The 22,951-nt window shown below is 38.9% G+C and overlaps 1 protein-coding gene across 1 annotated transcript; it reads right to left on the reverse strand.

Moving 5' to 3' along the window:
• Positions 1-18,507: 18,507 nt before the first annotated feature.
• On the reverse strand, positions 18,508-20,411 carry HESX1 (HESX homeobox 1). The gene is made up of 4 exons (XM_059165186.1): positions 20,141-20,411; positions 19,329-19,528; positions 18,938-19,039; positions 18,508-18,841 (listed from the first exon to the last, which is right to left on the reverse strand). Exons 1-4 carry the CDS (start codon positions 20,361-20,363, stop codon positions 18,743-18,745), a joined length of 624 nt encoding a protein of 207 aa, XP_059021169.1. The 5' UTR covers positions 20,364-20,411; the 3' UTR covers positions 18,508-18,742.
• Positions 20,412-22,951: the final 2,540 nt, after the last annotated feature.

Here is a 22,951-nt window from a genome sequence, read left to right on the forward strand (position 1 = left end):
CACTCAGCAGAGAAAGCCTGAGTGACAAAGAGAAAGAGAGAGTACCAATGACATCATTTGAGCTCCTAGATCCAGCCAGACCTGAAGCTAGACCTGGTCCTAATCTTTCCATGGCAGGTGCTAATAAATTCGCTTACGGTTTCAATTTGTTTGAGCTCAGTTTCTTCTCTTGCAACAGATAGAGGCCTAAGGAATGCACAAGACTTAGACTATTTCTTCCATTATTATTCCAAGTCTCCAAATAAAAAATGTGCTATTGGCAGAAAATCGTCTTTGTAATGTAATAGTGAGGCCAATCTCATAATGTAGATGGGCAGTGTTACAACCCTACAGGGTGTGGGACTTCTATAAATCCTGGGCCAGGCACAGCCCTACCAATCAGGGTTCTCAGAAGCTGTTCTTGTGGGCGGGAATGTCACAGTCTCTTACCATCAAATGTTCTGCTCTCACACACCGTGAGTCTACACTATGACTTCCAAGTCTAGTCCCACACCACAGGGTTCATTCCAGCCTCCCTCCTTTCCATATTTGTAACTACCTTTCCCATCAGTGAGAAACCTGGCTCCTGTTACACTCGACATACTTCAGACTTGCTCAGACCTACAACAAACAGAGAGTAATTCCAGAATTGCTAATCCATACCACTACAAAAGCAAGCCTGCTAACTAGAGTTCAATATTTGTTTATAGTTGTCATTAGTTTGAGGGGATCAAGTCAAAACACAGTGTGCAAAAGTTACCCCTTCCCTATTTCACTACATTTATGTTATTCATTTGAAGTAACAAGAAGTTCGTTGTTTCTGCTTTCTGTTTAAATTTAAGGGATTTTTTTCTTCCATCTTTTCTCTGTTCATTTTTAAATATGTGAAACATGATTACAGTTCTGAGAGTAAACTGTGCACAATGTATACTCAGACAAGTGTAACCCCTCCTCCAACCTCTTCTACCCTGTTCCTAGACCTCTGTACCCTCCACCCACCCCTTTCCCTGGAAGGTAACGAATCTCATTTCCTGGCTTATCCTTCCTGGGTTTCTCTTTTCAAAAGTAAGAGCATACATCTATGTGTTCTTATTTTTCCTTCTTACCGCACTATTCTTTGTTCACTTAATAATATACACCCCAGACATCATTTCTTACCCGCTCATAGAGATGTTCAACCTTTTTTTAAAAATTATGACAGTGTAGTATTCCACATTGTAGATGTACTATGGTTCACAAAACCACTCTCCTATGTACAAGCACTTAGGTTGTTACCAATATTTTGCAATTACAAATAGTGCTTCAGTGAATAATCTTTTGCGTAAGGATTTTTGTGTTGTTGAAAAAAAATTTTTTTAAGTAAACTGTATGCCCAACATGGGGCTCAAACTCAACACCTTTAGATCAAGAGCTGCATGCCTGAAAGTGTTTCTTAAAATTTTAATTTTTTAAAGATTTATTTATTTATTTGAGAGCGAGAATGAGAATGAGAGAGAGCGAGCCGGAAGAGGCTCATTGGGAAGCCTGCTTCTCCTTCTCTCACTCACCCTGTTTATGTTTAAAAAAAAGATTGTATTTATTTATTTGACAGATAGAGAGATCACAAGTAGGCAGAGAATCAGGCAGAGAAAGAGAGAGAGTGAAGCAGGCTCCCCCCTGAGCAGAGAGCCCGATGCAGGGCTCAATCCCAGGACCCTGAGATCATGACCTGAGCCAAAGGCAGAGGCTTAACCCACTGAGCCACCCAGGCGTCCCTAAATAAATAAAATCTTAAAAAAGAAAGAAAGAAAGAAAGAATGAAAACATAGGTGATAAGATCCTTGACATCAGTCTTGGGGATGATTTTTTTGGATTTGACACCAAAAAAGACAACAAAAGCAAAAATAAACAAGTGGGACTACATCATACCAAAATCTTCTATATATCAAAGGAAACCATCAACAAAATGTAAAGGCAATTTATTGAATGGGAGAAAATATTTGCAAATCATGCATGTGAACACAGTCAATACCCAAAATATATAAACAACTCATACAGCTCAATAGCAAAAAACCAATGATTTGAAATGGGCAGACGGGGGCTCTTGGGTGGTTCAGTGGGTCAAGTGGCTGACTTCAGCTCAGGTCATGATCTCAGGGTCCTGGGATGGAGCTCTACGTCTGGCTGCCTGCTCAAAAGGGAGTCTGCTTCTCACTATTCCCCTATACTCTCCCTCAAATAAATAAATAAATAATCTTAAAAATTAAAAAAAAAAAAAAAGGCAGATGGGTGCCTGACTGGCTTAGTCAGTGGAGCATCTGACTCCTCATCTCGGAGTTGTAAATTCAACTTTTACTTAAAAAACAAAATCTTAAAAAAAAAAAAAAAAGGGCGGCAGAGGAACTAAACAGACATTTTTCCAAGGAAGACATGCAGATGGCCAGCAAGTGCATGAAAAGATGCTCAACATCACTAATCACCAGGAAAATGCAAATCAAAACCCCAATGAAATATCACCTCACACATGGTAGAATGGTTATTATCAAAAAGATAAGAAACAACAGGTGTTGCCAAGAATGTGGAGAAAAAGGAACCCTTGTGCTCTATTGGTGGGACTATGAATTGGTGTAGCCACTAAGGAAAACAGTGTGGAGGTTGCTCAAAAATTAAAAATAGAACTGTCAGGGATGCCTGGGTGGCTCAGTTCGTTAAGCAGCTGCCTTCGGCTCAGGTCATGATCGAGTCCCGCATGGGGTGCCTTGCTCGGTGAGGAGCCTACTTTTCCCTCTGCCTCTGCCTGCCACTCTGCCTGCCTGTGCTCGCTCTCTATCTCTCTCTCTGACAAATAAATAAATTTAAAAAAATAGAACTATCATATGATCTAGCAATTCTACTTTTGAGTATTTGACTGAAGGAAATAAAAACACTCACTCTAAAAGATATATGCACTCTTATGTTCATTGTAACATTACCTACAATAGCCAAAACTTGGAAGTCACTTAAGTGTCTATCAATGGGCAAACGACAAAGAAAATATGGAATATATATGAAATGGAATATTATTCATCCATTAAAAAGTTGGAAATTTGCAACAACATAGAATGACCTTGAAGGCATTATGCTAAGTGAAGTAAGTCAGACGAAGACAGATATCAAATGATCTCACTTATATGTGGAATCTTAAAAAGAGAACAAAACAACTGAACTCATAGATACCGAGAACAGACTGGTGGTTGCCAGAGACAGGGAGTAAAAAGTGGGCAAAATGGGTGAAGATGGTGAAAAGGTACAAATTTCCAGTTATAAAATAAATGTGTCCTGGGAATGTAATGTGCAGAGTGACTATCATGAATACTTTATTGTATATTTGAAAGTTGTGGAGAGTAAATATTAAAAGTTACTATCATGAGAAAAAAATAACTTGTAGATATGTGTGATGATGGATATTAACCAGACTTACTGTGGTGATCGTTTTACAATATATACAAATATTGAATCATTATGCTATATATCTGAAACTAATTTAAGGTTATATGCCAGTTATATGTCAACTTTTTTAAAAAGGGGAGGAAATTCTATAAGATAGTTCCAGAATCTGAGTCATCTTGGGGCTGGTATTTGTTGATTTTCTTTTCCCATGATAATGGGTCAGATATTTGTGGTTCTTTATATGTCAAGTGATTTTTGGACTGCATCCTGGCCATTTGTATATTATCTGATGATACTCTGAGTCTTTTTTAATCACTATGGACAATATTTTTTTAAGAGGGGGGAGCAGGAGAAGGAGAAAGAGAATCCGAAGCACGATCCATGCCTTGCACAGAGCCCAACTCACGGCTCGATCCCACAAACCTGAGGTCACCACCTGAGCTGCTTGGAAGAGTCAGATGCCCAACTGACTGAACCACCCAGGGACCCCAAAGACATTTTTTTTTTCCTAAGCCAAGCAGTTGACCTCATTAAGTACAAACTGCGAGTTCTGATCTGCCTTCTGTGGGCTACGTGTCCAATGTCAGCTTAATTTTCATTGCCCTTGCAGTGTTATTTAGATCTATCCTGCATGTGTGCCACCCACAGGCACAGTTGCTTATCCTATTCAGTTCTCAAAGGCTTTGGTGTTGTGTTTAGGATCTCTGTTGTGTGTGTAGCATGGGGCAAGTCCAGGAGTCCGTTCCTAACTTTGTGAGATTACCTTCTGAAGCCTCCTCTCCTCTCTGATCTCCCCCACATTCTCCAGTTCACAGGGGCTCTCTGTGCTAGTCCTCTGACCAGCCAGGGCTTTAGTCTCTTCTTTGCTGTGCACTTCCTAGGGCTCTATACTTTAAAAAAAAAATTGATTTTTAAGTAATCTGAGCCCCAACATGGGGCTCGAACTCATAATTCCAAAATCAAGAGTTGAGCACTCCACCAACTGAGCTAATTAGGTGCTCCATATATCTTTTATTTATTTTTCATTTTTAAATTTTATTTTTTAGAAGATTTTATTTTATTATTTTGAGAGAAAGAGAGTGAGCAGATGTGCTGAGGGGCAAAGGGGGAGGGAGAGGGAATTTCAAGCAGATTCCTGCTTGAGCAGAATGCCAGGCTTGATCTTACAACACTAAGATCACAACCTGAGCCAAAACCAACAGTCGGACACCCAACTGACTGAGCCACCCAGGCACCCTGCCCCATATACTTCTTAAATCACAGTTTTGGTAGATTGTGTTAAGGTCTGTTTAGTCTCTTGTAGATTTTCTCTTACGGTGCTTCCCTTACTATTGTTCATTTTTTATTTTTCCATACATACTTTAGCATTAACTTTCTAGTTCCATAAAGAACCTGGTTGGTATTTTTGACAGTGCCGATAAAGATACATTTGCCTTGTTCCTTAATGTTGTGGAAATGTCTTAGTGTTTCCCAGGGAAGTAAAATATGTTTAAAAAGTATCCATCAGGGGCTCCTGGGTGGCTCAGTGGGTTAAAGCTTCTGTCTTTGGCTTAGGTCATGATCCCAGGGTCCTGGGATCGAGCTCCGCATCAGGATCTCTGCTCAGCAGGGAGCCTGCTTCCTCCTCTCTCTCTGCCTGCCTCTCTGCCTGCTTGTGATCTCTGTCTGTCAAATAAATAAATAAAATCTTAAAAAAAAAAAAAAGTATCCATCAGTGGGGCGCTTGGGTAACTCAGTTGGCTAAGCCTCTACCACTTGAATTTTTTTTTTAAAAGAAATTTTGTGTAGTATTTCTTTTTTTTTTTTTTTTTTTTTTTTTTTTTTTTTTATTTTAAAAGATTTTATTTATTTATTTGTCAGAGAGAGTGAGTGAGAGTGAGCACAGGCAGACAGAGTGGAAGGAAGAGTCAGAGGGAGAAGCAGGCTCCCTGCGGAGCAAGGAGCCCGATGTGGGACTCGATCCCAGGACGCCGGGATCATGACCTGAGCCGAAGGCAGCTGCTCAACCAACTGAGCCACCCAGGCGTCCCTTGTGTAGTATTTCTTTGTGTAGTATTTCTTAATGTGGTGTTGGATCCTGTTTGTTAATGTTTTATTTAATATTTTTGTATTAATATTCATAAATAATAGTTTTGTGATTTTCTTTCCTTTTATTAACTTTTAAAGGGCATTTTATTTTATTTTTTTATTTATTTGTGGGTTTTTATTTATTTATTTTTTTTAGAGCCCTGGGGCTCAATCTCATGACTCTGAGATCATGACCTGAGCTTAAACAACTGAGCCATCCAGAGGCCCATTCTTTCACTATCTTTTAAAAATCAACTTTAGGGGCGCCTGCATGGCTCAGTGGGTTAAAGCCTCTGCCTTCAGCTCAGGTCATGATCTCAGGGTCCTGGGATCGAGCCCCACATCAGGCTCTCTGCTTGGCAGGGAGCCTGCTTCCTCCTCTCTCTCTTGGCCTGCCTCTCTGTCTACTTGTGATCTCTGTCTGTCAAATGAATAAATAAATCTTTTAAAAAATAATAAATAAAATAAAAATCAACTTCAAGGGCACCTGAGTGGCTCAGATGGTTAAGCAGTAATTTTTTAAGAGTTAATTATTTATTTGACAGACAGAGGTCACAAGTAGGCAGAGAGAGAGAGAGGAGGAAGGAGGCTCTCTGCTCAGCAGGGAGCCTGATGCGGGGCTCGATCCCAGGACCTTAGGATCATGAGCCAAAGGCACAGGGTTTAACCCACTGAGCCATTCGGGCGCCCTAAGCAGCAATTCTTGATTTCTGCTCAGGTCATAATCTCAGGGTCCTGGATAGAGCCTCATATCAGGCTCATTGCGTAGTGGGGAGTCTGCTTGAGGATTCTCTCTCTCTCTCCCTCTGCCCTTTCCCCTGCTCGCTCTCACTCTTTCTTTCTCTCTCTCTAAAATAAATAAATATTTTTTAAAAATCAACTTCACTTGATTTAGGTATCACTGTTGTATTTGCTGTATAAAAAAACTTGGAAATTTTCTTTCATTTGCTATATTCTACATAATTTATGTAGCATTGGGAATGCTTGGTGTTTGAAGATTTAGTAGAATTCCCCTGTGGAACTATATAGAGCTGGTTCTCTTTTGTGGAATAATGTTCTATTTCTTCTACAGAAGTTAGTGTATTAAAGATTTCTATCTTTAAAGGAATCAAATCTAGTAAACTCTATTTTTAAAAATTCATCATTTTTTCTAGATTTTTTAAAATGTATTTACTTAAACGTCTACCAAATAGTGTCTTATGATTTTTAATTTTTTTTGTATAAATTGCTATTACTATTTCCCCTTGTCATTTCTTCTTTTACATACTTGTGCTTTCCCTCTTTTGCTTGATGAAGTTAGTAAGTGGTTTGTTTCGTTTTGTTACTTTTTTTTTTTTCCAAAAAACAAATCAGGCTTTTGACTGAATCAAACATACTATTTTTCTATTCTCTATCCATTGATTTCTGATATTGTCTAAACTTGGTTGTTTCCATGTCTCTTCTTTGTTGTTGTTATTTGTTTATTCTGTAATTATATTCTGATTTCTTGAGTTTGGAATTTAATTTATTAGCACTCTTCCATTTTTATTGATTTATATGGGTAGGGATATGGATTTTCCTCTCATCACTGCATTATATATATTTCATTGACTCTGATACATAGTTTCACAATAATTTTTTAGAGATTCTGTAATTTTGGTTTGTTTTTCCCCTTTCCACCCAAGAATTAATAGAAGAAGGTTTAAAAGTTTCCAGGTCGAAGATTCTTTTCATATTTAAACAATACAAAACTTACAGAAAATTTGCGAGTACAGCCCAAAAAAGCATTTTTCCCTGAGTCATTTGAGACTAAGTTGCCAACTTATATCCCTAATCATCTCAAACATTTAGTGTGAATTTCCTTCACACAGATATTTTTCCTATATAACCACAATAGAGGCACAGAAATAAAGAAATTAACATAATTAACATAGATGTTCTTGTTTTTCTTTTGTCCTGCTTAAGTTTCTCTCTTCTGCTCCTTTCTCCCTTTTAACATACAGTCTCCTCTCCTTTCTTTTTTACCCTCTTCTCTCCTGAAAGCGTTGCTTTTCCAAAGGCTCCTCATCCACACATTTTGGTCCCTTCCCTCTAGTCAGAGCTTTGATGTACCAAGACTCTTTTCACACTTATAGGTGGACTTTCCCTATTTAGAAACATTTGAGATATAATCCACATACTATAAAATTCATTTTTTAAAAATGTATACAATTCAGTGGTTTTTAGTATATTCACAAGGTTGTGCAACAAGTACCACATCTAATTCCAGAACACATTCTTCATCCCCTGAAGAACCCATTCCCATTATCATTGTCAAATCCTGCTCCTGGCCTCTAGGAACCACTAATCTACTTTCTATGTCTCTATGGTTTTGCCTATTATGGACATTTCATATAATTGAAATCATACGATTATGAGGCCTTTGTGTTTGTTTTCTCTCACTTATGCTGTTTCCAAGGTCTATCCATATTGTAGAATATATCAATCCTTCATTCTTTTTTATGGCTGAATAATAGTTCATTATATGGCAATACCACATTTTGTTTATCCATTCATTAGTTAATGATTGTTTGTTGTTGATTTATTGTTTCCACTTTTTAGCTATTATGAATAATGGTGCTGTAAACATTCATGTACAAGTTTTTGTATGAACATGTATTTTCAGTTGAGTATATACCCAGGAGTAGAACTTCTGAGTCATATGGTAAGTTTATGTTTAATTTTTTGAGGATCTAACGAATGATATACAATACAGCTATCTCATTTTTGCATTTCTACCAGCAATGTTTAAGGGTTTCAATTTCTCTGCATCCTTATCAATACTTGTTATTATCTATCTTTTAAAAAAATTATTTCTATCCTAGTGGTTGTGCAGTGGTATTTTTTTTTAAAAGATTTTATTTATTTATTTGACAGAGAGAAATCACAAGTAGACAGAGAGGCAGGCAGAGAGAGAGAGAGAGAGAGAAGCAGACTCCCTGCCAAGCAGAGAGCCCGATGCGGGACTCGATCCCAGGACCCTGAGATCACGACCTGAGCCGAAGGCAGCGGCTTAACCCACTGAGCCACCCAGGCGCCCTGTGCGGTGGTATTTTATTGTGGTTTTGATTTGCATTTGGACTTTCTCTTTCTGGTGGTGATTTTAACCCAACCCGTATACAGAGCCCCTATTCTTCATCACTATTGTACAAATATAACACATAAAGAGTAAAAAGTAAAAAATTTCTCTTGGCCTTCCTCTTAATATCATAGTAATTACTTGTCACAGCTTCAACAACTTATTATATATCCTTGTCCCTGCATTTAAGCATGCTCAGGGTCATTTTAGTTTACTTTTGTTTTATACATAAATGATGCCATAAAATGCATATTCTGTAATCTGCTTTTTTACTCAACATTCTATTATTTTATTTTAAATATTTTATTTATTTATTTGACACAGAGAGAGAGATCATAAGTAGGCAGAGAGTCAGGCAGAGAAAGGGGGAAGCAGGCTCCCCACTGAGCAGAGAGCCTGATGTGGGGCTCGATCCCAGGAGACTGAGATTGTGACCTGAGCTGAAGGCAGAGGCTTAGCCTACTGAGCCACCCAGGCACGTCAACATTCTATTATTTTAAAGTCTATGAGCAAGTATTGTGTAAATAAGAATTATTGTGGAATAATGGTACCTTCTAGATGAATGAGTACATCTGGATTTCTTCTACCGATTTCTGATTGCTATTTTAGGGGAAATGGACTTAAATCTAGTGATTTTCTTAAATCTTAATTGTAAGGTTAGTATTTATATAAATGAGAATGTACATATTCTCTAGCCACTTCATTTAGAGAATATGTTATTTCTAAGGAATTCTTGGAACTTAAGAATGCCGATTGCTTTAGTTATCAAACATTCAGCCCTCTTACCTCCCCTACCTCCAAAAAAAGAAAAGAAGGAAAGAAAAGTTCAGCATACTCTTTTAGATATTGTTGTGGGAACTGGTAGCTATGGGTACCTGGCTGGCTCAGTTGGCTGGCTGTCTGCCTTCCGCTCAGATCATGATCCCAGGGTCCTGGGACAAAGCCCTGTGTCAGACTCTCTGCTGGGCAGTGAAGTCTGCTTCTCCCTCTCCCTTTGCTCTGCTTGTGCTCTGTCTCTCTTTCAGATGAATAAATAAAATCTTTAAAAAAAAAAAAGAATGGGTAGCTATGTCCTCTGGAAGGCTTAGTGGGAAGATGCAACTCTGGAAATGGACAGAACTTGGTCTGAACTGTAGCTGAGCTACTTCCTAGCTGTGTGGCCTTGATCATATTTGTTAGTCTTTCTGTATTCCTCAATTTACTCATCTGTAAAATGATAATAATAAATCATCATAAAAAATAAAAATTTTTTTATCAAGTTTGCTTATCTTTATTGTTTTAAGATTTTATTTGCTCACTTGTGAGAGTGCTTGCTTACACAAGCAGGGGGAATGGCAGGTAGAGGGAGAAGCAGGCCTCCCACAGAGCATGGAGCCCACCATGGGACTCAACCTCAGGACCCAGGGATCATGACTCTAGTTGAAGGCAGACCTTTAACCGACTGAGCCATCCAGGCATCCCAGGTTTTCTTATCTTTAAAGTGGGTTGGCTATATCAAACTTGCAGAGCCGTTGTGAAAATTAAATGAGATAATTCAGGTGAGATGTCATGTAGTTTAGCTCATGGTAGATACCTAATAAGTGATGATATTAATTAATTACTATTTTTATTAGTAATATCATCTTTTATCTTTATAACTTTGGAGAGGAGGCTCATTCAATTCATTCTATTCATTATGCAAAAGATGCTGATGGGCTAGAAAATATAATAAATATCTGTAAATCATAGAAGTAACTATTAAAACACCAGAAACATAAAATAGATGATCATAGGAATGGGAAGTTGTCAGATAAAGTAGGAGGAAAAACCATAAAGAAAAAGATCAAGATTTATCTAAAAATATTTTATTTTCTTTTTTTTTTAAGATTTTATTTATTTATTTGACAGAGAGAGATCACAAGTAGGCAGAGAGGCAGGCAGAGAGAGAGGAGGAAGCAGGCTCCCTGCTCAGCAGAGAGCCCGATGCGGGACCTGATCCCAGGACCCTGAGATCATGACCCGAGCCGAAGGCAGCGGCTTAACCCACTGAGCCACCCAGGCGCCCCTATCTAAAAATATTTTAATTCCATATGCAAAAATCATAAAATTAAAAGGTAAATGTTAAGAAATTATGAGTCAAACTATGGTAATCAAATGTTTACCATATAAGGGATTGATACAAATCAATAAGAAAAAGTATAAGACTATGTTGTGTTTTTTTTTTTAAAGATTTTATACATTTGTTTGAGAGAAAGAGAGTGTGAACAGGGGGAGGAGCGGAGGGAGAGCGAGAAGGAAGGTAGATAATCTCCAGCAGACTCTGCACTAAGCACAGAGCCGGAGGCAGGGCTCCATTCCATGACCCTGAGATCATGACCTGAGCCAAAACCAAGAGTCAGATGGTTAACCAACTGAGCCACCAGGTGCCCCAAAGGTGCTGTTTTTATAGCCCTTCAAACTCAGTGGTTACAAATTCTCTCACAGGCCTGGGATTTGGAAGAATGTAGGCAGGTTTGTTCGGACTTGGCTCCAGACTACAGTCTGGGTTCAGGTCTGTTTCATGTTTCTCAATTTTTGGAGCCCAGCCTAAAGGAGCGGTAGATATTCAGGATATGTTCGTCTGGCATTAGCAGCAGAGTAAGTGAGCAAGGGAAAGGATATAATGTCTCTTGAGGTTCCTCCTGGAACTGGTACAGCATCACATCTGTCCACATTCTGTTGGCTAAAGGAAATCACATGACCAAACCCAACATCAATGAAGTGGGCGGGTCGACTCTGCCCTCAATAATGGGTGGGACAAAGCCACATGGCAAAGAACATGGATGTATGATTTTAAAATAGGGAGGGCGGGGCGCCTGGGTGGCTCAGTGGGTTAGGCCTCTGCCTTCGGCTCAGGTCATGATCTCAGGGTCCTGGGATCAAGCCCCGCATCGGGCTCTCTGCTTAGCAGTGAGCCTGCTTCCCTTCCTCTCTCTCTGCCTGCCTCTCTGCCTCCTTGTGATCTGTCTCTGTCAAAGAAATAAATAAAATTAAAAAAAAAAAAAAAAAAAAAAGAAAATCGTCTTTAAAAATAAATAAATAAATAAATAAAAAAATAATAAAATAGGGAGGGCACAAAAAACTGTGAACAATGTCTCAATATACCACAGGCTGTCAAGAAAGAAATAGGTGAAGTAGGATCGACCAAATGAGCAGATAATGTTATCAATTAACATGCCAAAAGTTAAATCCTAAAAATCCAATTGAAATAAAGAGAAGCCAATTTTCATCTACAAAATTAACAAAAATATTTTGAAAAATTATTTTACTCAGGATGACCTGAAATAAGCAATGATTAAAAAATTTTCATTTTGGGGGTACCTGGGTGGCTCAGTCGGTGAAGTATCTGACTTTGGCTTGCGTCATGATCCCAGGGTTCTGGGATTGAGCCTCACTGTCCAGCCTCCCTGCTCAGCGGGGAATCTGCTTCTTCCTCTGCCCTTGCTCCTTCCCCAATCTGCTTGTGTGTGCTCTCTCTCAAATAAATAAATAACTTTTTTAAGATTTTATCTATTTATTTGACAGAGATCACAAGTAGGCAGAAAGGCAGGTGGGGGTAGGGGCGGGGGGAAGCAGGCTCCCCGCTGAGCAGAGAGCCCAATGTGGGGCTCCATCCCAGGACCCTGAGATCATGACCCGAGCCCAAGACAGATAGATGGTTAATGGCCTGAGCCATCCAGGTGCCCCTTAGTTGCAAAACTATTACCTGCAAGGATAAACTTGCAAACTGTTGAGGAAAACTTTTCTCATGACAGCATCAGAAGAGAAATAGAAACAGGTCAGTAAGGTCCCCTAGTATGTAAGTTGCAAAGCCAAAACACAATCCAGTTCTTACATATTTAGTAATTTTTAAGAGTCTCAAAGCTTATAGCACTTTTAATTCACTGTCCTCTCTTTTCCCCACAGAGTTTCCAAAGCCTGCCAAATTTCCCTCCTGTCTCTATAATCTCTACTTTTCTTTCTATCTCCCTTGCCTCCAGCCTCACCCAGGCCATCAACAACTTCAAAAACACATACTACAACTACAGGTAGATTGATCCCCTCAATCCAGGCTTTTCTTTCACCCTTATCCTGCTTCTGTCTTCCTAAACCATGCTGCAACCCTGGTTTAGTAAGCAAACATGGCTTGCTATTTTTCACCACATCGTTTTACTTCCTTGGCCTTTTTCAAAGATTTTCCAGCATCTCTATCCACCCCCAACAGGAAGGTATGATTACATAATTTAGGGGGCTTAGTGTAAATTAAAAATGTGAGGCCACATTGGGGGTGCCTGGGTGGCTCAGTGGGTTAAAGCCTCTCCTTTCAGCTCAGGTCATGATCCCAGGGTCCTGGGATCGAGGCCCACATCAAGCTCTCTGCTCCACAGAGAGCCTGCTTCCTCTTCTCTCTCCCTGCCTGCCTCTCTTGCTTACTTGTAATCTCTGCCTGTCAAATAAATAAATAAAATCTTTAAAAAAAAAAAAAAAAAGAGCCTGGGTGGCTCAGTGGGTTAAGGCCTCTGCCCTCGGCTCGGGTCATGATCCCAGGGTCCTGGGATCGAGCCCTGCATCGGGCTCTCAGCTTAGCAGGGAGTCTGCTTCCTCCTCTCTCTGCGGGCCTCTCTGCCTACTTGTGATCTCTGTCTGTCAAATAAATAAATAAAATCTTAAAAAAAATTTTTTTTTTTAATGTGAGGTCACATAGTAAAAAATTATGAAGAATTTCAAGATGCCAGCAGCAGCCTGGGATCATGCCCACAAGGCTGGCCCTGCCAACAGGCACCCACCACCATAGGGAGGCCCCCATTCTTGCTTTCCCCTTCTGAGGCTTCTCACATGTTGTTTCTCATCAGGAACCCCTTTCTACCAACACCCAGATCCTGCCCATATTAAGTCTTAGCCTTTTCCCAGGTATATTCATCTAGAGGCAACGATTTGAGAGTTGGTCTTTACATATCCCTCGTCCATCCCCTCCTGTAGCCCTCAGTAGTTGTAACCATCTGCATATGCTAATTAAAGCCTAAATTTTATGCTTCTATGTGTTATTTTCTTACTATCTCTCTCTCTCATTCATTCATTCATTCATCATCTATTGTAGGTCAACTATTTGCCATGACTTTGGTAGACAATGGGTATGTTAAGTTCGCAAACAGCAGAAACCTTATTTAACGTGTTCACTACTCTATCCCCAGAGTCCCACAGTGACTGGTTCATGGCAGACTTTGGACACACATTTGTCGAATAACTGTTAAACGGTTCAAATGTTTCCCTCCACCATGTGGTGAGCTCCTAGAGACCAAGAACTGTTTTCACTTGTCCTCTGACTGCTGATTGAGAACCCACTATACGTCACATGTTGTTCCAGACATGACAACACTGTTCTAGGCAACTTTCTTTACATCTTTTATATTCCCCAGCACACACACACACACACACACATATATATATATATATATATATTTGACAGAGATCACAAGCAGGCAGAGAGAGAGAGAGAGAGGAGGAAGCAGGCTCCCTGCTGAGGCTCGAGGGGCTCGATCCCACGACCCTGGGATCATGACCTGAGCAGAAGGCAGAGGTTTAACCCACTGAGCCACCCAGGCGCCCCACTCCAGCATATTCTTATCATAAGAGTGAACATTTCCTGAGTGTTTTATATGTGCCAGGCATTCGTCTAAGTTTCGCCCATTGTCCCATTTTGATCCCCCAATGATTCTATGAAATAGGTCCTTTTTTATCCCCATTTTATAGATGAGGAAACCAAGGCTCAAAAAGGTTGAATAACTGGCCCAAAGTAAAATACTTATTGGTGACCAGGTGACCAGATTCTAGCTCAGTCTCTGGACTACATTGCTAAGCTGCTTCCATTGAGGAATTTTTGACTGATGACTTGACTGAACTCAAGAGCGCAAGTGGCTCCACATACCATCAGATAAGGATGTGCCCTGTAACATCAGTGTTAGGCAGTTTCTTGACCAACACCAGCTTTAACAGGTGCATGGCTCTTTGTGTGCTTACAATGTGGTAAGTAGGACATAAACTATGGTATCATTTGCTTCACTGAAATCACCCACTCATAAAAGGATGTGCCCAGTGGACCATCCAAAGATGCCCAGAAGAAGAAAATGGACATGAAATCCCTAAATGTTGGGAACTCTTTACTGGACAGAAGGTAAGCAATAAACTATTTAGGCTGGAGTTTCATTTGTGGAATTCCATAATGTCTGTTGACACCAACAAGTTTCCCAAGGCATTTGCTGGGGAAAAGGAAAAGGATGGGAATAAGAAATCAAGAGAGAGGAAAGTGGGAAGCAGGAGTGAGTCTACTGAGATATGGAGTGGTGGGAGCCACCCAGAGCTGCCTTGGCTGCTGGGCAACTGTGGGCTGCTGCCCCAGCAGGAGACAGAACATTGAAAATGAGCTTTACATTTAGCCGAAGGTACAAAAAGGTTTTTAGTCCCGTGGGGCTCAGTGAAATGAAGATAGCAAGTTGCGTGTCATACTTTGGTTTGTGTTCCACATCAAGTAAAAGGACTAGCACCCAGCTCCCTGCCTTTAGAAGTAAAAACAAGGGCTAGGTTAATGCTCTGTGTTGGGTTCTGTAATGGGGGATTTATGCTATTTGTGTGATGTGTGATAAGATGCAGGGAGTGAAAGCAGCTATTAACACTGATTAACTCAAAAGTTGACCACCAGCACACACAGCCATTGTTTCCACCAGCACTCTCTAGCCATGGGCTTTGTCTGGCTGGCTTCCCAAGAGACAAATGCCATGACAGGAGACCAAATAACCTTGTTTAGGCAATGGTCAGATAATAGAGACGCTCTAGGTATTAGCCTGACTGCATTAGTTTGATTTGTTACTACTGTTCACCTTGTCCTGGGCATTAATGGAGACAAAGGCTTGGAATTACCAGGAGCAGAGATAAGCTATGGATTAGAGCCTGTGTGTTTTGAGGGAAAGATAATTTTATCTTGGGTTTTCATTTCCATTTCCATCTTGCTTGATTTTTTCCTCAAAGTTAAAGTTTATTTTTTCACCCTGAATATCATTATATTCACTACAAATTACTAGCAATTATAATTGCTAAAAAAAAGTTGCTGACTCATTATTTCCTTTAACAAGATCAGCCTCTATCTTTCAAGTTTTGGAAATGATTTTGGGGGAAATACGCTAATGATCTTATACATTGTCCTATTTCTTGAATATGTTTATATATTACAGAGTCACTTTATAGTATTTAATGATATTAGGTTAAAAATATAAAAGAATGTGCATATTACATTCATTATTGCATCTTTAATATCACAAGTTCTAGTATTAATTAATTTTTTTCTGACTTCCAAATGTTATTTGTTTGTTATAGATGTATCATTGCCATTATAAATGATTTCGGTTAGAAATATGTAACTTCAGTGTAAACACAACTTATTTCAATTATAGATAAAATTGGATTTTAGATTCCCATCAATCAGTTATGTTAAAGTGTCACTGCAAAATACTGAGATAATATTATTCTAGAGTTTCTAGGCTTCTTTCCTCCCCATACTTTTTATAGGTATGATCAGTTTTTATAACTAAAAACCAAATTTAAGTGCATTACTAATTGTTGATCAGTGTTAGTAATGTTTCATTTTTTCCCCAAAGTCTATCATCTTAGACAGAATCCTCCCATTCCTCAGAAATTTAGAGGTTAGGTTTCATTTCATTCTAGGTTAGGTTTCATTAAATTCTAGATAAACTATGATTACTGTCTGAAAAATCTAGTTTGTTATGTGCAGGACTTAAAATCCTATCCTAAACTAACCAAACATTAGAAAGGAAATAGAGCTAGATGTCTGACACGGCAAGATGTCAGAAAGATGCACAGAATGTCAAATGTGATGACATTTAAGCAAATAACAACATCAGGGGTGCCTAGGTGGCTCAGTCCATTAGGTGTCTGCCTTTGGCTTGGGTCATGATTCCAGGGTCCTGGGATAAGCCAGCCCCACATGGGGTTCCCTACTCCGTGGGGAGCCTGCTTCTCCCTCTTCCCCTGCACCTCTCCCTTTTGTCCTCTCTGATTCTATTAAATGAATAAATTTTAAAAAACCAACAAATATATACATGTGCGTGTATACATGGATACATATGTATATGCTTTCATATACGAAATATCGATAAAAATGCTTAATGATGGTTATCTGTGAAAGATGAGGTTTGAGAGAGATTTGCCTCTATCTCTATACTACATGAATGGTTTGCAATATGTCAATATGAGCTTGGAGATAAAAATGAAAGACTAGGGGCACTTGGGTGGCTCAGTGGGTTAAAGCTTCTGCCTTCAGCTCAGGTCATGATCCCAGGGTCCTGGGATGGAGCCCCGCATTGGGCTCTCTGCTCAGCAGGGAGCCTGCTTCCTCCTCTCTCTGTCTCTGCCTGCCTCTCTGCCTACTTGTGATCTCTGTCTGTAAATAAATAAATAAATAATCTTAAATATATATATATATATGAAAGACTATTGGGAAAAAGCCTTTGCATGATACTTTCCCCTGCAACTGGCTCTTGGTGACTTCCAGTCTTCCAACTTTCTTACTTCACTCACCTAATGAAGAGCAGAGAAAGCTCCTGGTAGACAGATTTTTACTTACATATTTCATAAATAGTGTTTCAAATTTTCTATCAGTGAAAGCAGCTCTTTATATTGGAAAAAATGTCTGATTAAAAAAAATGTCTGATAGTCGACTTCCTCGGAAAACACTTAGTGACTCTGGTTTTCCAGTTGCTACTCTGCTGTCGTTTTCCTCCTCTCTCTCCATCTCGGCAACCGTGAAACAGAATACAACCAGTCGATTGCCGACCAGCAGTTGAAACAGAATACAACCAGTCGATTGCCGACCAGCAGTTGAAACACAGAGCTCTCTCTCTCCCTAAATGATTTTTAAAAGCTCTAAAATCTGAGTCACCTCACTTTTCCTCAGTGATAATATGCAAACTCCCTCTCCTCTTTCTCATACAAACAAGTAAACAAAAATGTGTCTAGTGGGTAGATACTCAATAATTCCACAAGAACCTTCCACAGGGAGAGAAGAGGACAGAGGAGCAGGAAAGATGAAGGGAAGGGAGAATTCAACTCAATGAGCGCAGCTGAAATACAGTTTCCAGGAGACCAAGTCAAAGTCCTCAAGCAAACATTTCAAAAAGAACAGCCAGTTAGGTCTTCCACTAATTAACTAGAAAACAAATACCCAGACATCCAGTGGTAGGATTGCCTTCTTGTGATGCATCTTACCTGTTCCCATCTTTAACAGCCAAGTACAATGGCATATGCAGGGAAAGTACATAATTTTTGTCCCAAACAAGTGCCCAGATTATTTCCAGCAACAATGTCCTAGTGCATACAAAGGGCAGTTCAGTTACTCCACCTTCTCTCTCAATGATTTATTGTAATAACAAAATACACTGTTGAGTGGAAATCACTAAACTAGAAACAGATACAAGCCAGATGATCATTATTACTTTAATGAATAAAAGTAAAACACAACATAATAACTAGGAAAATATTTTAAATTTTTGTATTTATTTCCAGTTAGAATCTTTTTACAATGTATGTATGAATAGGAATCTGATACCTTTCTATCTCTACCTCCCCATAATAATTTTGCTTAAAAAACCAAAAAAACTTGAAACTGGCATGCTAGAAGGATTTGTATTGATAGATGGTGAAAAATTTTTGCTGCTTTATGCCAGAAATCAAGAGAAACTAATAATCCCGTTTCAAAATGCACTTAAAGAAGAGTAATTGAAACAGATCATATCTTTGTGCCATTCTTCAGATTATTTTACTTGAATTGTTTACTTGAATCCAGCTTGTGGAATCACCTAGTCATGAGTTTGCTGATTTTACCGAACTAATTTATTAGATTAAATTTGCTTAACATTTATTAGATTAAATTCACTTAAAAAATAGCTGGCTTTTTCTGAAAATTTTATTAAAATATATAGGAAAGGGCTTTATTGTAACTAAAAGTGCCCAAGTATAATAGGTACCATGTTATAACAGTAAATATTTACAATATATTTTAGGGAAAAAATGACAACACTCAGATTAAATGCAGAAAAGAAAACATCACATTTTTATCACTTGATATTTCCATTGATTCTTCATGGTCTGCAATTGTAAGAGAATCTCACATGTTTAGTTTTCTATCTATTCCAGGAGATTCGTGTTGAAATTTTTTTTCGCCATTAGAAACTGTGATTCTCTATGGGACCTTTTTAGCTTTGCACGCCGATTTTGGAACCAGATCTAAAATTAAGGAAAAATACAACACATCTCAGAAACATTATTTTATTATTATTAACATTTCAATCATAACAAGTAACAACTAAATTTGAAAATTACCTGGATTCTGTCTTCCTCTAGATTCAATTTTCGAGCTAAGTCTTCTCTGATGTCAATGCCAGGATAGCAGTTAACTCTAAAGACATTTTCTAACACTTCAATCTAAGAATAAGGAAATAGTAATATAAAATGTTGATATTTGGTATGTTATCATAAAATGGACTTTATATCGCAAAACAACTGCATTTAAATCTTGGGCAATTAATGTATATCTTTTTTAAAAAATGACTATCCAGAAACTGTTTAAAAAAAAAAAAAAACAACTCCAGAAAGTCGTTGTTTCATAACAAGGCTTCCAAACTGAGATCCCAAAGTGATTGGGTTTTTGCTCAATAGGGTGTCAGTTAAAGCCTTTTTATATTATCATTACTAGTTGAAAAAAACTTCCCACCTGGTTTTGAGTAAAAGCAGTTCTGGGTCTCCGGCCTCGATACCAACTCAGTTCTCTTTTCAACGAAAGTCTTTCTGAGGCTGAAAAGTAATTTTCGTATTTCAAAAATCTTTCTTCTGGCACTGGGTGATCCACAGTACAAGGGAAGGATATCCCATTGGGAAGGCTTGGGATATGCACACGTAGGTTAACATCTTTCCCTAAAAACAGAAAAATAATTAGAAAACCCCCACAATGAAGAAATAAATTAGTTCCTGAGACTGTTGAAAAACAACAACAACAACAACAGAAAAATATACTTCATCTTAGATGTTCAATCCTGCTTTCCACCAAGTTCTAGAAGAAGTAATATCAGGAACTTGCCTTTAATTTTCCTAGTGGAATTCTGTGTTTTACAAGAGAACCGACTTCCCATCAACCAAAAACTAAGAAGCAAACAAAAATAAAGATCCTGCCTTGGTGCTAGAGAACATTTTGGTCTCTGATTTTTTCAGTGAAAAAATTTAATTTTTTTAATTTTTCACTGAAAACATAGAATATCTGATGTGTGAAATAAAAGAGACCTTTTGAAATAAATGCAGGTTCTTGGCATTTCTTGTGAATGAACTTTACCCACTTGGATCTAAGGCTGATAATTCTTTTTGTCTCCTATAGAACTCAGCTGGAGGCATTCAACGTCCTCATCCTGGAGTTATGTAATTCGACGAAATTGTAGTTTTTCTCCAACTCTGTGTCGTATGGAATAAAGACCAAAATAAACACTGCAGACGAAAACAACAAAGAATTAAAAAAAAAACCAAGCGGTGGCGTACCTGAGGAGCCGCAGGTGTCGGCCCAGGGCCTGTGGGGTTTCATTGAGGGAACACAGTCTTTCTTCTGGTCCAGTCCTAAAATGCTCTCAATGGAAAAGGAGCAGGGCGAGGGTTTGCTTTCCCCAAGCCGAGCACCTTCCGGAAGACTGGGAGCCATCCTCGAGTGGGTTGCCCGGAACGACAGCTCTGGCCTCTCCCTGCCTCTTGGCTGGCTCTGCCCCATGTGTACAGGGCTGGGATCTTCCTGCAGTTCACCTTATGGCTCCGCAGACAAGGGGGCTGGATTTAGAACGTCACTAATTAAAATCCTGTCTTAGAAAGTTTTAGCATGTCAATGAACACTCGCCCAGCCAGCAGCTCGAGGAGTTAATTGTTTATTTGTTTGCAAGTAATTAGCAACTAATGGCTACACCAGGGGGGCCACCTATAGGGACAAAAAGTGTTATCTCTCCTAAGCAGAACACAGACTTAACTTTCTCGAAAGAAGTGATGCACAAACTAGCACTCCTCTTTTATTTGAAATCATTAATGTATAAAATCATGCCTTTTATTCTGAAGTTTATACTTTCATGGACTCCAGTTACCTAAACATAGGAGAGCAGTCAAGTAATAAATAATCTAATTTAAGTGAATTTTCTTCCAAGGAAATTGGAAAAAATAATAATCTCTTAATGCTATTACGGTAATTCCGATGAAAAATGCCTGTTTTTCATATGCATATGTAATAGTGAATGTTGTCAATGAAAACACAATAGTATTTGGAGTGCAGCATACTGGAAAAGGTTGGCAATGTTATTAACACTGAGTGTAATTGTCTTCCAAGTGCCCGGATTAATTCATAAGGAACAGTTGCACCAAGTATTTTAAATAATTAATGAGCTAATTCCATTCTCTCATCTTTCCTTTTAAAAATGAGAGAGATACAAGTTTATATGAAGATCAGATGTAACCACCACCGAGCAACTTAAAAACATGACTCTTCAAACTAAAGGGAAGAATTTGTCTTCCTACCACGGTTGTTTCAAAGAAAAGAGCATGATTTACTGTGTTTTCTAAAGAAGAATTTCCGTCTGTGGACTTTTTAAGGGCCTGGGAAGTTTTCGTGAAGACAATAAGATTTGTGAAAAATAACCACGAACCGAGTATTTTCATTTCATCATCCTAAGAAAATTTGAAAGTAAGAGAGAAAGGTAGCTGCTAATTGGGAAAATTTTGAAGTAGGCACTCCCTCAAAATGTGTGGTACTTTTACTGCTGTTGTACTCTGTTGCCTCCCTTTTTCCAGTACCTTCTTGATGATAAATTTAAGAGCTCAGCTTCCTTCTGTATTTAAACAACTACCAGATTTTTCTTCCGGAAGAGGAAAAGTAGTCTCCACTTACAGAGAAAAAAGCCTCTACAGAACAGAGCTCAACTTCATCCCATTTTGTACTATCATGATGTCACAGATATTAATCTAAATTCCTCTTTAAGCAACCTCTAGAATGAACAAAGGATTCACATACAAAACACCAACGGGCACACAGAAGGATGGGTGTGTAAACAGAGGTGTAAAGTCATTCTGAGAATGAACAAACTAGTAAATATTTATGCCCCATGGAGGTTTTGTCTCTAGTGTCTTGGAATGTAGACTGTGCAAAGAGGGGGTGAACTTACCCTGGCAAGACTTGGAGGAAGAGCGAGAATTCCAGACCTTGCCAGATTCCTTTCTCTCTTTTGAGACATTCATTCACTCATCCATTCATTCCACTATTGGTTGAACATCTACTCGGTGCCAGAAATAACAGAATAGGATCCTTGCCTTCATGAAACTCAAATGGTATGGGGTGAGGTGGGGGTGGGGAGCAAACAATAATTATGAGTAATTATAAGTGAGTAAATTATCTCATATGTTAACTCGAGAGAGGAATGGAAAAAAGGAAATACGGTGAGCAAGGTAAGCTGGCTCATCAGTGCGGGAGGTGGAGGTCCTGATATCCTTACCCCCACAGATCAGTGCCCTCGAGGCACAGGTGACAATGATGCTATAGCACATGCCAGCACAATCATGCCAGCACAGTCCCGCATTTCTTCTTGATCACCAAGGACATTGCAATATCTTCACTCTGAGCTGACTTGATCTGGACTTACACAATACCATTTTATATGTAGATGGTAGATGAAAATAAAATGTAGGAAAGAAGTTCCCTAAAAATGCCAGGAAACATTTTCTCATATATTCATTCAACAAAATTTTATAGAGCACTTAGTATGTGCCACACACCGTTCTAGGTGCTAGATCTCAGTAATGAACTCGGTCACTTCAGAGTGATAAACTCACTGAGAGGAATGAACAAAATTTCAACCTCTCCCATTTACTGCCTTTTGCCTTTTTACATGATGTATCTGTTTATTATGTTTGTTTTTTATTGTCTGTATCCAATCCCCAGGATTTTTGTCTGTTTTGTTCACTCCCTGGCATCCAAAAACAGTGGTTGGCTCATATTGGATGATAGAATCTTATCGTTTCTTTTATATTCCTTCAAGTAAAGTTGGGGATTGATTTCTTCACACGTTTATTGGCCAATATGTGTTCCATCTTTTGTGAGATGATGGTTTATGTCTGTCTTAGTTTGTTCAGGATGCTCTAACAATATACCACAGAGTGAGTGGCTGGTAAACAAGAGAAACTTATTTCTCACAGTTCTAGAGGCTGGAAGTCTGTCATCAGGGCGCTGGCATGGTTGGGTGAGGGCTCTCTTCCAGGTGGCAGATTTCTCCTTATCTTCGTGTGGCAGAAGGAGCTAGGGAGGTCCCCAGGATCTCTTATAAA

The sequence above is a fragment of the Mustela lutreola genome, chromosome 2, assembly GCF_030435805.1.
Source record: "Mustela lutreola isolate mMusLut2 chromosome 2, mMusLut2.pri, whole genome shotgun sequence".
Taxonomy (NCBI): Eukaryota; Metazoa; Chordata; class Mammalia; order Carnivora; family Mustelidae; genus Mustela; species Mustela lutreola.